The 17,090-nt window shown below is 32.1% G+C and overlaps 1 protein-coding gene across 1 annotated transcript; it reads left to right on the top strand.

Annotated features, from left to right (window-relative positions):
- Positions 1-8: 8 nt before the first annotated feature.
- LOC148596521 (uncharacterized) lies at positions 9-14,889 on the top strand. The gene is made up of 11 exons (XM_088562852.1): positions 9-136; positions 1,992-2,019; positions 2,936-3,041; positions 3,537-3,622; positions 6,224-6,310; positions 6,971-7,119; positions 8,568-8,661; positions 11,912-12,005; positions 12,783-12,875; positions 13,539-13,617; positions 14,196-14,889. The coding sequence occupies exons 1-11, from the start codon at positions 119-121 to the stop codon at positions 14,286-14,288; spliced, it is 927 nt and encodes a 308-aa protein (XP_088418978.1). The 5' UTR covers positions 9-118; the 3' UTR covers positions 14,289-14,889.
- The last annotated feature ends 2,201 nt before the right edge of the window (positions 14,890-17,090 follow it).

Here is a 17,090-nt window from a genome sequence, read left to right on the forward strand (position 1 = left end):
TTTTATCTCTTTGTTTTTGAGAGTATAAAAAATTATTCTTGAACAGGTGCGCGTTTATAATATTACTTGTTTGTATTGCAAATAGAAGCGCTTGCAAGACGCAATCACCGGCAACGGGATGGCAGCGAATCAGTTGGTAAGGAAAAATGAGGGTGCCCTTTTTAAATCTATTGCTTTGATATAACTAACTAAGGGGGTTTTAACGTGTTGGACTACCCTGTCGAGTCTCGCACGGACGGTGCTTTGATATATGACATTTCAACTTTATATACTCCAAGATGGTGCCGCTTCTATCATTTACTAGTATCAATCATTGAACAAGTACAAATTATCTTGCTTATCCCTGTTACGGTCGAAATTGGAATTTTCCCATTCCGCAATGGGCCATATTCCGATTTCGGTCGTAGTATCCTCTTTTGCAGAATGAAATAAGATTGGTAGTGAGTCATTTCGCCCCAATTACCTGTTTGCCCCGGGTCGTTTCGTGTTGGGTTGTTTCGCCCTGATTATATTTTACCGTATATTCCGGTGTATAAGCCGCTATTTTTTTTCAGGTGACTTCTACCTGCGTTTTATACACAGGTGCGCTTTATATGTGTTTTTTTTTTCAGACCAGATCAGCTGATCTGATTTTGACCGGAAATTACATTGTTGACATTATTTTATACGATAAAGAATTGCCGGGCACTGGTTAACATTATGGTTCTTATATTTGCGAAAAATGTCCTCAAAGATTTCTTTTGTTGCATTTAGTTTCTCTTCATTCTGTTCCATTTTGTATAGTTAAATTATGTTTTTATAATGATTTGATTCATTTTATTGAATTGATTCATTTTGATTCTTTCTTTTATCGATTATTTTCGTTTCGTTTTGGTTCGTTTCCGTTTCACAATTTTTATGACCCGAGAATTATGGGTAATATTGATTACGTAATTTTCGTAAACATCTGGACGCCATACTGCAGACTATAATGCCAACTTTATCTTGGAAAATTTATGATTCGATTTGTATTTAATTATCAAAACTAGCAAATATTTTCTGAGACTGGTTTGGCTCTCAATCACACATTTACAAGTATACGCAAATGAATAACTGAAAATGCACAAAACGGATATTGATGCTTTTTCTTGCCATAAGTATACAGAACCAGGTTGATAATACAACCATAAACATTCCCTTCGGGAGGGTATAAAATTATTTATAAGATATCACATTATTTATAAAATTATAAATGAAATATCATATCATTTAAAAAAATATATACTTCAATTTTAATGCTTTTAATTATCATCCACTTTTCCACAACTAGCTGGCTTCAATCAACATGTTATAACAACAATATAATTATTTTTATGCCACAATTGTAAATATAATTTAATTAGTTGTTAATTAATTGAATGGGTGATTGATTAGAATGTTTTATTTACAAGGTGTCAATTATTGGTAATTAAATTAAAGGTGGTATTGAAATCATTTGAAGTCAAGTCCTTAGCTTGGAAGCTGAGTTCAGTTAATCAAAATAAAAAGAATTCCAAAGGTTGTGTTTTCCTGAGCCATGTGAAAGCCTAACGATTCAGAAATATGTATAAGGCGAGTGTTCAAGATTTGCATTCATATTCATTCATATCCATTACATCAGATGTTTGTATCTCTTGTGACCAGGTGGTTAGTAAGCGGCAGCATGGAATTTAGTGTTTCATCTGAAGACCTGGACCGTGACATCAACCCAAGGTACATCAGTTTGCAGCAGCGTCCCGGAAATTTATAAGCAGGGCGAAACGACCCAGGGCAAATGGGAAACAGGGTGAAACGACTCGGGGAGCGAACGGAATTCAGGGCGAAACGACCTGGATTCAATAAGATTGTACCATGTACGATGTATCCATACAAATATACCTGCATTTCATTTTTATGAATACACTCCCTGCCATATTATATTAAACTGTCAATTACATTCTCATTTTTTATGATGGTTATATTTTTTATTTCAGTACTCTTTAATTTTCAAGCAAGAACAAGGTTTGTGTTTTAATTAAAGGTTATAAGAAGAAGTTAATTTTATAGACTTAGCTCTACACAGGCAAATGTGCCACACATGAGAATCATATGGTTTGCACCATATGATAATTATATGTTTTTCATAAACATATGATTGTCATATGTTTGCAAGCCAAAATTAATGAATCGATTTGGTTGTATATTAGGAATGATGGAAAATATATAGAAGTTTACAGTGATGTGGGCCTCACAATATTTGGTATATTTTTTTTTGACAAACAAGGTTACAGTTCTTTCCTTCAAAATTCTCAATGACTAGCCTGCATAATAGAGGACTGTATAGGTTTCAACTAGCCCAAAACAAGAAAGGTACACATTATTTCACTAGCCCAAATTAATTTTTACTAGCGCCGGGCTGGTGGCTAAAGGCAAGCACTGTGGTTACAAAAAAAATATCAAGGAAGAGTAAATTATTCAACACAAAAAGAAGTAAACAGTACATCTTAATTAAATATTTTAGAGGCATAAATATTACGAATCAATGGAACATGCACATTTGAGTATACCAAGCACGCAGAAATTAAAGATGCTGCCGACTTAAGTTATTTCATTCTGCTTAAATTGAAGGTTTGACAGCTTTAGTGATATTGAATTACAAAAAAAAATATCACAGGTCTCCAGAGTTACATCATTGTATCCTGTACAATGTACACATTAAAGTCTACATCCTTAAATTCTTGAATATTTTTGCTTTAGAAATGTCTATGTATATACTGTATTTTAGCATATATACGTGTACCAGTACAACATGTATGTTATATGCATGTTACAAATAAAGATAATCCTTGTTATTATATCAAATCAATAAAGGAATTCTGTAATATATTTTTCTTTTCTGCATATCAATAATGTTTGAAATTCTTCTTTTATTTTGTAGCTCATGAGGACAGTATCTGGAGCTGTGCTTGGAAGAAAAATGAAAATGATGGTACAGAGAATGTCATAACTGGTGGGATTGATGATCTGGTCAAAATATGGAGATGGTAATACAACATGAATAATAGTTGCTCTTGTGTTTTGTCAGTGGAACTTTGGTCTTTATTTAACAGGGGTTAAACCTGAACTATGTCATGCTAGAGAGTCATCAGCTTAGTGTTTTGTCGATAAATCTGTTGATGTTTATTTTACAAGGGTGACGATAAACTAGAAATGTCATGCTTAGAGTGACATCAGATTGGTGCTGTGTCATTAAATCTATTGATGTTTATTTTAAGGGGCGACAGTAAACTAGAACTACGTCATGCTCTAGAGGGACATCAGATTGGTGCTGTGTCATTAAATCTGTTGATGTTTATTTTACAGGGGCAATGGTAAAGTAGAACTACGTCATGCTCTAGAGGGTCATCAGATTGGTGCTGTGTCATTAAATCTGTTGATGTTTATTTTACAGGGGCGATGGTAAAGTAGAACTACGTCATGCTCTAGAGGGACATCAGATTGGTGCTGTGTCATTAAATCTGTTGATGTTTATTTTACAGGGGCGACGGTAAACTAGAACTACGTCATGCTCTAGAAGGACATCAGCTTGGTGTGGTGTCTGTAGATATCAACAGAAATGGAACGTGTATCTTTTATTTGCATGAAGTTCCATGGGAACTGGAGAGGTTTTACAGATTTTTCTCACTATATACAGTCGACTCAACTTAATCGCATATCGCTTTATTGCATATTTCGGTTGTTAGCATAATTTTCTCCTGCACAAAACCATTTCCTATTATTCTATTACGTAAAAAATCGCTTATTTGCATAGGCCTTGGAGGTGCATTTCGGTTTATTGCATAGAGAATTTTGCCTCATCCAGGTAAAGACAGGTTTTCCCAAATTCTATTTTAAGCCTTCGGGTCATAAATATGTCAATCATATTTATTGTTGTTAGCATAATTTTCTCCTGCACAAAACCATTTCCTATTATTCTATTACGTAAAAAATCGCTTATTTGCATAGGCCTTGGAGGTGCATTTCGGTTTATTGCATAGAGAATTTTGCCTCATCCAGGTAAAGACAGGTTTTCCCAAATTCTATTTTAAGCCTTCGGGTCATAAATATGTCAATCATATTTATTGTTGTTAGCATAATTTTCTCCTGCACAAAACCATTTCCTATTATTCTATTACGTAAAAAATCGCTTATTTGCATAGGCCTTGGAGGTGCATTTCGGTTTATTGCATAGAGAATTTTGCCTCATCCAGGTAAAGACAGGTTTTCCCAAATTCTATTTTAAGCCTTCGGGTCATAAATATGTCAATCATATTTATTGTTGTAAAAGCTAGATTATCATCAATCAGGAGGTGTTAATAATGGATTAAAAACATAATGGACATAAAAGACAATATAAATGATTTCTAATTACATTAAAATAGACAAGCACCTAGGTGAACAATGACTTCTGACGACATGCCAAACATCACCTTATGATGCGGCTTGGAGTATTTTTTGTCCCTATTTAAATTCTTCCGACTACAAATGATTATCAATGTAAATTTAATTTTCTTTAATGAGCTGAACAGTTTTGAGTGAGCTTGGGTTACTAGGCATAAATATCATATGAAAATTAAAAGTCATTCATTCAGTACAATGTCTAATGAAATTGAACTACCCTAAGGTGCCCCATACTATCCACACTTCATAGGAATATATTGAGGTCAATGACACGTATAATACACAACTATCAGTGTACAATGGTGATTGAACAGAGGAATAAAAACACACAGACCATTTCAAAAGCCCACAAACTGCATACATTGATGAATATTACACTGAATCCTGACTGAAATATGAAATATGGGATTTTCTTTCATAGAAAGGTCAGGAAATTACTTGACTATTTATAGATGAGAAACACGTGGTTTTACTTATAAATACACACAACATAAAGAAGGTCAATAAACAAGACAAACACAATATATATTATTATTTATTGATAAAAGAACAATACAATGAGAAGGTCTATAACAATTAAATACCAAATCAGAAATGTTGAACAGTGATATCTCTGGTTGATCCACAGTATCGTCGTCTTACCTGAACTCACACTTCTGGTAAAATCGTAATTTCGGTTATAAGAATAGCCCGGTTATTTGCATAATTTTTACTGGCAAATAGGCTATGCAATTAAGCGGAATCCACTGTATATATATATATATTTTTAAAATCTGGTATTGTTAAGAAATTTTAAAAATGTAAAGCAAGTCACCTCCTATGTGAATATTGTAGATTGGTATCAACTCAGGTCCGAGGTTTTTTTTTTGTATTTATGAAAACGAAGAAAATCAGTAATAGGTCTGGACTTGACCTTTAATGCAAAATGTGCGTTTATAAAATGCATAGGCTTTGCAAAGTGCGAAATCTTTGAAATGTATGTAGATAGCCATCTTGTAGAACTCTCCTATCTTTAGCAGTCTTTATTGATTTTTACTGATAGCTTCTGTTTGGCTCGTGACATCACTAAGTCGGTTTTGGTACTGATACAAGTACTGCAAATAATATGTAAACAAACAATATTCTGTAAATATTTCTGTTTATCTAATCATCAAAACATGTTGTCTTGTCAAGCTTACGATTGCAGGAATGATAAAAGAGAAATATTCTTCAAGTTGTTTTTACCAGCAACACGAACATTCTTTGGAGTGCATTAGATTTTTCTCTGGCATACTAGCTACAGTCTTCTGGCTGCAAATCTGGTTGTTCATCAATGTTGTCTTACATTTGCTTACATGTTGTGCCTCAATCTCTTCTTCTGTTTATTTTGGGTTGAAATCATAGGAAAAATGTCCCAAATTTGTGATTTCTTTGGACATCATTATCAATTACCTATTTACTTTCACTTTACAAACAGTCTTTGTGACATCACAACTCAACTGATCATGATGGCCCCCATGGGTGCGGGAAATTCAAATTCCCTAATTATAAATTGTGATTAATTAGTTAAGAAAAGGAAATTATTATGTTTCAATTTAATTTTCATGAACGTTTAAAAGATTAGTTTCGATATTTATGACTTGTACAATAACACAGTCTTCTCCTTTAAAGTTGGAAAAATGAAAATTACATTTTAATTCTGAGTTCCTTTAACAAATTATTTCTGAACTCCATTATATAACTGCTGGTCTCTGTATTTCATGTAAAATACATTTGAATTAGGAAATTTTCCTTATCTGAACACCAGTGGCAGCTTCTAGTAGTTTAGACAGCCATGTCAGAGTCTGGGACATCATCACTGGGAAGTGTATCAAAAGTATTGATGCTGGACCAGGTGGGTTGTTATGTTGTTATATGGCTGATGTCTCAACAGTCTTTATAAACATCAGACAGGAAGGAATTTAAAAGCCAAATTTACTATTATTTCTTGTTCAGAAACAGTAACTGATCACATGACCAGTCTTAGTTTTTCATTTCATTGTTGTGCTTTTGAGAACAAAATTATATGGATTGTTCAAGAAATTGGTATTTTACAAGAGTTATCGTTCTTGAATTGGTTCCATTTGGTTGATTTTAATGGGAGATAAATGTATAATTTTCTCAATAGTGCAGATCTAAATATGAAAATGATTATTATTATGTAAAACTACTAATATATAGACTGAAAAACCATGTTTTGTTCTGTGGGTTTTTCTACATCACGAATCACTTTACCATTGGCAGTGCCTGAATTTTATGTGGACTAAATGAAGGTGTGACTTTCCTATAACACATGATGTACACCTGTGTTAAAGTTCAGTCAATCAAATCATAAATGCATGCATAAAATTCATAATAAATCACTTCCAAAATTAAGATTTTTAGTCTTTCTGACAGAGGATCTACATATTTAGGATGTGACTGACGGTCTTGTCCCTATTACCAGTTACGCAATTTAAATTTCTATCCTCTTATTTTTCATTACAACAAATAACATATACCATTTTTATTGTAGTTGATGCCTGGACGCTGGCATTTTCTCCTGACTCACGGTTTTTAGCGACAGGAAGTCACAGCGGTAAAATAAACATATTTGGTGTGGACTCTGGGAGGAAAGAAATGACTATGGACACCAGGGGCAAATTTACACTCAGTATTGCTTATGTATGTATACTCACATCATTCTGTTGCCACTAAAAAAGGGAGAGGAGGTAGGGTCGTGCAATTTAACCTCCTGCAGTGGAGTTTAAATGTTTTCTGCTCATGTTCAGCCATACATTTGTAACTTGACAAATTTTCGAACTCCTCGGCCTTTATCCATTTCAAAGCATTAATATGTTTTGCCCAGTGACTCCTACTTATCTTTTCATAGTTCATTAAATATATCTTAAATGTTATTTGGAGATTTTTTTTTATGTCTACTTGTATCACTTAGGTTGAAAGATCTTTTAAAGGATATTTCACAATCCTTTGAAGTCCTTGTTATTTTATCAAACATCCTTAAAATTGATTATTATTATACACATACTGTCTGTAGTAGAGGGTGTTATGCTTTAGTATCACAAGAGGTAAATATATTACATGAGACAAAGTCTAGGGTGATATATTTACAGAGTGTGATACGATGCGTAACACCCGCTACTACAGGCAGTATGTGTAGTATATTATACATTTATACTGAATATGAGAGTGTGATATATCGTGACGTCGAGGGTGAAATATTGTGTGATATATTGCTGCCGTCGGGGTGATATATCGATCCACCAATCACTGTTCAGTGGTGGCGGGGCAAATAATGATGTGCAGGGAATAGACTAAAATAACTTGTCACCCATTATCCAATCAAAATTTAAGATTTTTGTATAAGATATAATATTATACTTTTAAGATTTTCATTTGTTTATATGTCTGGTAGGAAATTTTATGGAGTGTCTCCATTTTTAAGAATATGATGTCATAAATTGAGAAGTTGTGTATGTTGTTCTCTTTTTTTCAAGAGTAAATACATTTGACAAGCAAATATTTATGATACTTCAGATCAAGTTGCAATATATATATGGAGTGGACCTCAGCTCTTCTGCACTCTGTATTATATTTTTTTGTGCACCCAACGGATCCATACATGTACATGTATATTGCTGTATGATCTTCAGCATCATGAATTATTTGCTAATTATTTACCATGGGATCATTTTTTATTGGAGACATTTTAATTAGAGGTAGTTTCATTTGATATTTGCTCATTGTTGCATTTTTTATATATTTTTAGTTCGAACAAAAAGTTCCATATTTCTATTAGCTAACCTTTAATGATGCAGAGATTCATTCTTAAATTAATTGGTTGCATATTATGCTTCTGCTAGGTGAAATCATTTCTTCTCTGAGCAATGTAAGAAAGATATAAAACAATAAAGGAAGAAGAATTTGAGGATAATTTTCCTTGATAACATTTGACCTCTGCCTTGCTCTAATTGTCATCAATGTGTAATGAGGTCCTTTGTCCATCTCTCTGTACATATACAGGTTAATCACCTAGACATTTTGTTGATTCTTACTGCTCATTATTTTTAGTAACTGTTTATGTTCAATCTTGATTTTTCTTTCTATTACAGAGCCCAAATGGACAGTATATAGCCTGTGGTTCTATTGATGGTATTGTTAATGTATTTGATGTGACGAAGGGTGTGCCTATCAACACTTTAGAAGGTCAGTTTAGGCAAAATATAGTTATTATTATTATACCCCCCACCTTGAAACTTTTATTTCTCAAGACCCAATCTGTGTGAATATTAACAAACAATAAAATATATATAACATGCGGAATGAATGGCATGCAAAAAATACTTAGCAAATAGGGTCATTTGGCATTAGTGATTTAGCTAGCGCTCGTCATTTCATAAATGACAAAAATGTTTTAGATCGTTTTCGTCACTTAAAATTTGAAAAGTGTATAAAAAAAATTCCATTCAAAAAGTATTTCAGGTAAATTTTTGTCAGCTTAAATAAAAATGTTCCTAAAAACTGTCAATCATCACCCAGCCTTACGCTCTGACAAGTTTATGACCCCAAGCTTGGTAATTACCTTGTCATCCCTGATATGTGCATCGATAATAATCCTTTAAAATAACAACAATTTATCAATTGTTTGATCATTAGGACCACAAAAGATAATCCCAGGGGTCTCACTCAACTTTAGCCGGTCGTTTTCGGCCGCCGAAAAAAGCCTCAAGTTGACTTGAGACATTTCTGCTTTTAAGTACGTTTAAATTTATATTTATCCTTATTTTAAGGATTAGTCGTGTTAAACAGTTTACATTTTTAATGGATACAGACCGATTTTACTCGAATATAAAAAAAACCTTCACAAACCTCACAACATATACATAGCTATCTATTTTTAGAAATTTAAATGCACACAAAAACAATGTCTCTGAAGAGTGACTGGTCGTCTCATGGATTTCTATTAATTTTAACGCAATAGCAGACAGTTAGGAAGTACTAATCAAAGATAAATATTTATTTTACGATTCTCTTTTCTTCTTGAAACTAAATCACAGTGATTACGAACGTCTTCAATTCTACTCATGATTTGTGGACAAAGGTCACTAAAAAATTACCACCCAGCAGTAAGATATCATGCAGCAACCGCTTAGAGTGCAACATTCTACAGTTGACGATGCCAATGTGGTCAACGTCCTTTCTATCTGTCTAGTTTCTGCGTTATCTTCTGGTGACTGAGAGGGGATTTAGTAGGTACTATCTGATCAAGACCTATCTTAGGAACAGGTTTCATCAATCAATTCTGTTCTAAAGATCTGTTTCTATCCTTCTGATTTGAGGAGTTTTAGGTTGAAGAGGACTTTTGATGTGTTGTGTTTGGCAAAGGACAGGAGGATTTTCTCATATTAGTTGAGAGTCAGATCATACCATAGAAGTAGCTTATGTCAAATAGTAGCTATTTTTAGACTGAATGCATCAAAACTTTGTCATAATTGTAAAAAAAAATTTCTATTTTACTATTTTTCTAATAGTAACTATATTATTTTATTAAGTAACACACATTTCCTTATAGAAAATAATAGTTATTTTGTTGTGATATTTATTGTATTTATTGTTATGCCTGTATCTGTAAACTTAAAATGAATATATTAAAAGTGTTTATGTCTTTAGTTTATTATACTATTGACTATTTACAAAATTCTGCTGCCCGTAATATGTCGTTCGTGCTGTACGCAAAAGTGACTAAAGCCCTCAAAATCATAGCTAAAGCCCTGCATTTGGCATTATATGACTAGTTGGCCGCCCCCAAAAAAAATTATATGGACCAAATTTGTAGCTGTAGTCTATTGACTTTTTAGGGGCCGCCAACTGGTCCATACTTTGTAATTCTACCCAAAGTAAGAATGAAATATTTGCTATATTATACTTTAAAGTAACATACTGTGTAAGAATAAGGCAGTGAGTGGCACATTATTTTTCTTAATTTGATATTTTGTGCCTCTAATATATTCAAATGCAGCTAAATTTATCCTGCAGCTTTGATGATGTAAATAATTTATGACCGCTTAAATAAGGCAAAAGTTTGGGAAAAATTTCCACCATTTTTCCTTAGTGCATTTTAACTAAATTTGAACTATCTATGTCTTAAGAAGGCAAACTTTACAAACACTTTGACAGTAATTTCTTGAGCTTATGAGGTATAAATGCTTGGATAATGCAATAAAACCTCTTTTTGTTTTTTCTTCATGTGCCACACCTTTTACACATCTTGCCTGATTCCTAGACAGAGAAGTACTTGATATATAGTTGACTCTGACTCATTATTTTGTAAGAAAAGGGATCTTAGGTTGTGACATCACATTCTTCAGTTGAAAGCAGGGTGGTCCAAACAATATCTTGTCTGTCCAATGACATTATATGGACTGGTAGTTATATCTAAGAATGTAAACAAATAAACATTAAATGATTTTAAAAGTATAACATAAATATTTCAACTTACGCAATAGCAATACATAATTTGGATATAGAATTAAGGTCAATTTATAACAGATAATTACCATAATTTTTTGGTAACAGTTTTCTCTGCAACGATACTCTAAAGCTTGATATTTGAACTCCAGCTTATAATGGAATTCTACATCAAGGGATCTGATTTTGGGCTTGGTTGATAACAACTTCTACTCATATTTGACAACTCAGTTTACATCTGGACTATATGTTAAAGTTGGGGTGATGGAGTTTCACAAGAAAAACTTTTCGTTCACAGATATTCATTTTATCCTACTGCATCTGTGTTAATTACCAGTGGTCAATTTTTAAAATCCGAACTCAACTCATCAATTTCACTACAGTTCCATCAACAATAGATCAAAAAGAAAATTATAACTAAAAAACTAATTACAAATCACATATTTTAATTGTTCAGTCTGATTATAAAAGGGCATCTCAACTTAATTGAAAATTAACATGATAAATGTCATACATTTTCTTTTCTATGAGGGAGATTTTATGAATAGTCCACTTGAAATTAATCATTGAGTAACACTGCCAAATTTAGGTGTTCTATAGAAAAAAATGTAACTTTCACATGTTCAACTAAGGTAACTGGCATTATTATTTCTTCAATATCTAATTACCTGTCTGTACAACCTGATTTTATATGGATTACCCTGTCTTTGTGTTTGGCTGTCAACAAATTCCTTATCCATTTAACAGAGTTATATAAAATTTAAAAAAGAAGTTAGATATCACATTTAGATTTGCATGAAAGATTTCAATGCCAGTGTGAGATAATCCAATTAAGGAAGCAGTAAGACTTAGTGTTTAAAACCTAACTTCAATGCTTTTAAAGGAATAATGTGAAGGACTAATTTTGATTAATTTGACATTGAAGAATATGGTTGACACGCATTTGTATGAGACAGTAATTTATGTTACATAATCATTTTCTTTTCAGGTCATGCCAAACCAATCAGATCGTTATGTTTCTCACCAGATTCCCAGTTGCTGCTGACCGGTTCAGACGACAATACCATTAAAGTTTATGAAATGTAAGTTAACTTGAGGTTTTAAATGTTTTTGTTTGGATGCTTTTAGTTATATCTCATAAAAACATAATTTTTTATTTAAAGTTTTTAAAAAAAAAATTAAATTATGGAGTATTTTGATAAATGGATTGAACATTAAATGAGCACATTTTTTTTTCTAAATGTTCATTTTTCAGTATTTCTATGTAAAACAATTTAAATTTTCTTTTAAAAAATTGCTCATGTATATCAATACATTTTAGCCCAACATGTTTTATAATCTGTTTAATGGGACCACTGACCCTATTTTATCCAAAAATAAAATAGAAATAAAAGTATGTCAATGTTGTTTTATTTTGGAAATTCTGCAAGAAAATCCCATGCTAAAAATAAAAGAAAATAGTTCACATTGGACTAGTCAAAAGGAAGTGACCAATCAGTGTTTTATTTTAGTAAGATATCTAGAGCTCTCAGCATTTACTTTTGTTAATAGAAAAAACACTGAAGGTCAATGGCCTACCACAACAACAATGTGTTATCATAATCTTTCTCTATCCGTCTCTATATCAATATTAAAGGCAGTATGCACATCTCTTGTTTGAATAAATCATGATTATCCTATATACCAGTAACATAAACTCAAATTAAGCTTTAAAATCTTCATGATTATTATTACTTATTCAAGCTTTGTGGTGCTGGGACTTGGTTAAAATCAAAACTATTTTTCGTTACTCATGCAGCTAGCCACACACTGCAGAGATACCTGATCACATTGTGGATAAGTCATATTTTATTTTTCAGACAACATGCTATTATGGCTGGTGCCCTGTCAGGTCATGGGTCATGGATACTTAGTGTAGATTTCTGTAAAGATGACACTCATTTTGTCTCAAGGTAAGTGAAAATGCTAGAATTTTATTTTCATCCCCCCAAAAAAGATCACAAATAAAATTTCTACAATGTGACAAAAAATGATTTGAATTAAATGTTATTCATAGCATAAAGAAGTAAATATTTTTTGTGGATGTTTTTGACCTCATCTTATGGTTGACATACAGTGTTATACAATTGTGTGAAAAGTTAGGGTAGGTAGGTAAGTAGGTAGGAAATTTATTTTATTTTTCAAAAACATTTTACATTTAGGAAACAAGGGGAATCAATCAAGATTTTTAAAAGTGCTTGAGCTGAAACGGTAGGTGTGTTAGCAGCGAACAAATGTATTATTTTTATTTTGGTATAAACCAAGAACATTTGAAGAACTTTAAATATTGTTGGTATAACATGTATATACTAGTAAGCTCCCTTTCACCTTTTAATATTTTGTTTCATTATGTGACTTAAACATGGAAGAACTAATTTTTTTTTCTGTCTTTGCAAAAAGTAAAACAACTATTTAGGGTAAAATGAATGGCCTTTTCTTCTCACATTTGTTTTTTTGTATGAAAATAGGACTGAGAAACAAAAAAATTTGCTTTGAAAGGGCAGCTCTATATATTGTTATTTCACCCTAGACTGTTTAAAGTGATCTTTCTGTATCTCATGAACATAACGTTTCAGTTCTTCGGATAAGACAGTAAAGATCTGGGATGCAGGATCTAGACAGTGTGTACATACATTCTATGACCATACAGACCAGGTAAATATATATAGGAAGTTAATACCTGCCCAATTTACTGATCTTGTATATTTGGCATTTCAGTGTGGAAGATATCTCAACATTAATTGGAGCTACATACATTGTTTCTGTCATTTTTTTTCTCGTTGGATATTGTTATCTCGACAAATTTTCCACTTTCTTTTGTTTCTCTAAATACTGGTATAAGTATCCCATTATTATACTCCTAAAACACAAGAAGTTTCGGGAGTAGGGACCAATCTGACTGATCTTCTGATTTGCCAGCTATTTGGAGAAGGTTGATCTTAGTCCCATTTATTTTACATGAATGTTTTATATTAGAAACCTACCTTGGTTGGGGCTATAAGATAATTGCAATGTCAGTCTGTCTGCCTTTCCATCTATCCATCCATAGTTCTGTCTATATACCTTTAAATCCAGAGTCTATGTATATGATTGATTTTGATGAAATTTAATATGAATGTTAAGACCATTTTTAACTGTTATGACATACAACCATCAAGTTCAATGAGGATAGATTATCAAACACAATTTATGCTTATTTTTCGTTAGAAGGATCAAGAACTTTTTGTTTTTAGGTTTGGTCAGCCAAGTACAGTGATGATGGATCTAAGATTGTATCTGTATCAGATGACAAATCTATACAGGTTTATGAGGGACCTCCTGTGTAGTTTACATCATTTATAATTGACATTTTGTATGTATAATGAATTGAATTATGCGATCAATGACCAAATGCTTGAATATGTTCCTACAAACAAACCGTATGTTACCAAATAAAATTTGTATTTAATGCATATCATAAGATTTAATGATCATAAAAGGAAAGGGCTAGTTTCTTGTTTATTTGTTATTTTTTTTCTTTGTGTAAATTTTGCTTTTTCATGCAGATAGAGTAAGTTACACGAAAGATAATTGATGAAGATGCAAAACCTTCAATTTTCTTTTGTTTATATATATATATATATATTAAGGTCTGAAAAATTCTCAACGATGTTAGAACTGTCAAATTTTCGATTCAAATTTTGGGTTGTTCCCTCTGTGAGACTCCTATTTGTACCGCTGTGACATCTATAGCCTAGCTGGCCGAGTGGTCTAGGATGCTGGACTTTGTGCGGGCGGTGTTGCCATAGATGTCACAGTGGTACCAATTTTTCAGTTCTGACATGGTTGGGAATTTTTCAGACCTTTATATATAAATATATTTGAGTGAATCTTTATATACATTGTAAATATGCACTTCATTTATGAATAAACATTTTAAACACCTAAGTTGTCCTTTTCATTGATTGACCATTGATGATTATATCTTATACAGGTAATGGTAGTTGTAGGCCTTTTCATTACAATTAATACTGGTCTGTACATACAGCAATCATTGGGCAAAAAAATATGTTAATTTCCTGTTACACTTCTTAACCTAATTTTTTGTGTTTACCCTATTTATTTTAGGCCATATAAAAAATGCCTAAGTTCTCAGGCCACTTTAAAAAAAATTGATGCGGGAGAGAGGTTTTCTTTTTTTGGATCAAAAGCAAGTTTTTTTTTGAGAAATTTCATCAAATTGAACAATTCTGTAAAAATACAGGATGTTGAGAAGTTAAATAAGTTACTCTATGGCATAACAACTTTACTGGAATATGGGATATGGCAATAAATAAGAGCAAACTCTCTGCCACGAGACAAACTTCTATTTTTAATAATCAATGTTAAATAACAGCCTCATTCACATCAAACTTTTTACCTTTCTAACTAAGTAAAAGTTGACTATGGACTGGATATGAAAATTGCCGGATTTTACTGTATTATAAATTGCAGATGCTGGAGGGTTTTTAGGGATGCGGCAGGGCCTGAGAACCTGGCATATTTTTTTAGCCTTATGGGAATTTGGGCGCAAGTCTTGATTGAGAAAATTTGAAATGTTTTTGAAAAATAAAATAATTCCCTGCCTACCTACCCTGTTTTTTTCTTGCTAGTATCAGGAAACAAGATAAGTTATTTTGTCTTACCAACATAAAAAATTGTTTTGCTGATGCTGGAAAGGTCATACATTGTTCCTGTTTACTGGAGTAATGGTGGGAATTTTTATCAAATTAACGTTATACACATTTAATTGTCAGAAAAAAAGCACTTTCAGGCTAAAATAATTCAACTATCATTATCATATTAAGATAATATGCATACACTATGATAATCATAAAAAATACTATACTAGTAATACACAAATAAGTGAAATGCACACCAAATATGGTTATTCATAATGGGATCTAATGATTATGATTATGATTTAAAACTAGGAATAAGTAGGAATTTAAGTACTGCAACCAACAACGTTACAACAGAAATATCAATCCACTGATTACAATTAAGTTAAAATTACACTGTACCTATAAATTATTGAGAAAATCTATATGATGAATATAATAATCAATTTGTATAGTGCCCCCACAAAAAAGGTTAGGGGAGAGGGGTTTATAGGTTTCACCCTGTCTGTCTGTCCGAACTATTTTCATAACACCTTATAGCATTGTTAACGAACTTTGTGGAAAGGTCATTTGCATGTTATTGTCATAATCGGTAAATCAGTGGTCACATCAGCAGAAAGAACAATTTACAAAAAACAATCATTACTCATTGTTTGTGTATATATCAACCTTCATCTCGAGCTCATGTGAGACCACTTTGTAAGTAGGAAAAGGAATGTTACAAATTCTAGAGAAAAACATCCTTTGATATGGAGTTTTTTAGCTGCCGAAATATAAATAAAATTTTAGCGCTTGCAAAAATAAATCATGACCAACATCGAAGCAGTTTAGTTTATTAAGAAAACTCAGCCGCAGATTACTGCGTAACAGGAGTAAATGCATATAAATATACATATAAATATTACACAATATCAGTCACATACATGTACAATGACAAAAATAACGAGCCATTACATCAAATGATAAATCAATTTAACAACTTTTGAATTTTTTGAATGAAAATTGATAAATTTATCAAGACTTTTACATTACAATATTTTAATATACCATACATTTTTTCTCTATTAGGATACCTAATATAATAACTCGGAATAAATTTTCTTCCGATGTCTAAAACTATATTGTTATTACATTCAAATAAATAATGATATTCGTCCCCAAGACCAGATCCACAAACTACACAATCTTTCGTCACTTGATATATTCCGCCATCTACCAGTTTCGATAGGAAATTGAATATTACAAACCCTTAATTTACAAATATGTACCCGTTGCCCCGATTTTAGTTTTAATAGATAAGGTTTCAATCGAAATTCGTGTTTAAAATTAGAGTAATATTCCCCTCTAGATGAATTATTCATATCATCTTTGGATGAACTGGTCTTATAGACGCTGTTTAATATTCACCTTTAAAAAGTTAAAATTGACATTTTCTTGAATATTCCATATTTCACTATAACCACAATCATCAAATATAGACTTTATATA

Source organism: Perna viridis, chromosome 15 (genome assembly GCF_037379345.1).
Source record: "Perna viridis isolate PV_CMFRI_1.1 ecotype Kerala chromosome 15, ASM3737934v1, whole genome shotgun sequence".
Taxonomy (NCBI): domain Eukaryota; kingdom Metazoa; phylum Mollusca; class Bivalvia; order Mytilida; family Mytilidae; genus Perna; species Perna viridis.

Bases quoted from the DNA above. Each gene is read 5' to 3' on its own strand.
- LOC148596521 (XM_088562852.1), top strand. The intron at 3,042-3,536 runs GTAATACAACAT...TTTATTTTACAG, and splicing joins CTGGTCAAAATATGGAGATG to GGGCGACGGTAAACTAGAAC. The intron at 12,876-13,538 runs GTAAGTGAAAAT...ATAACGTTTCAG, and splicing joins GACACTCATTTTGTCTCAAG to TTCTTCGGATAAGACAGTAA.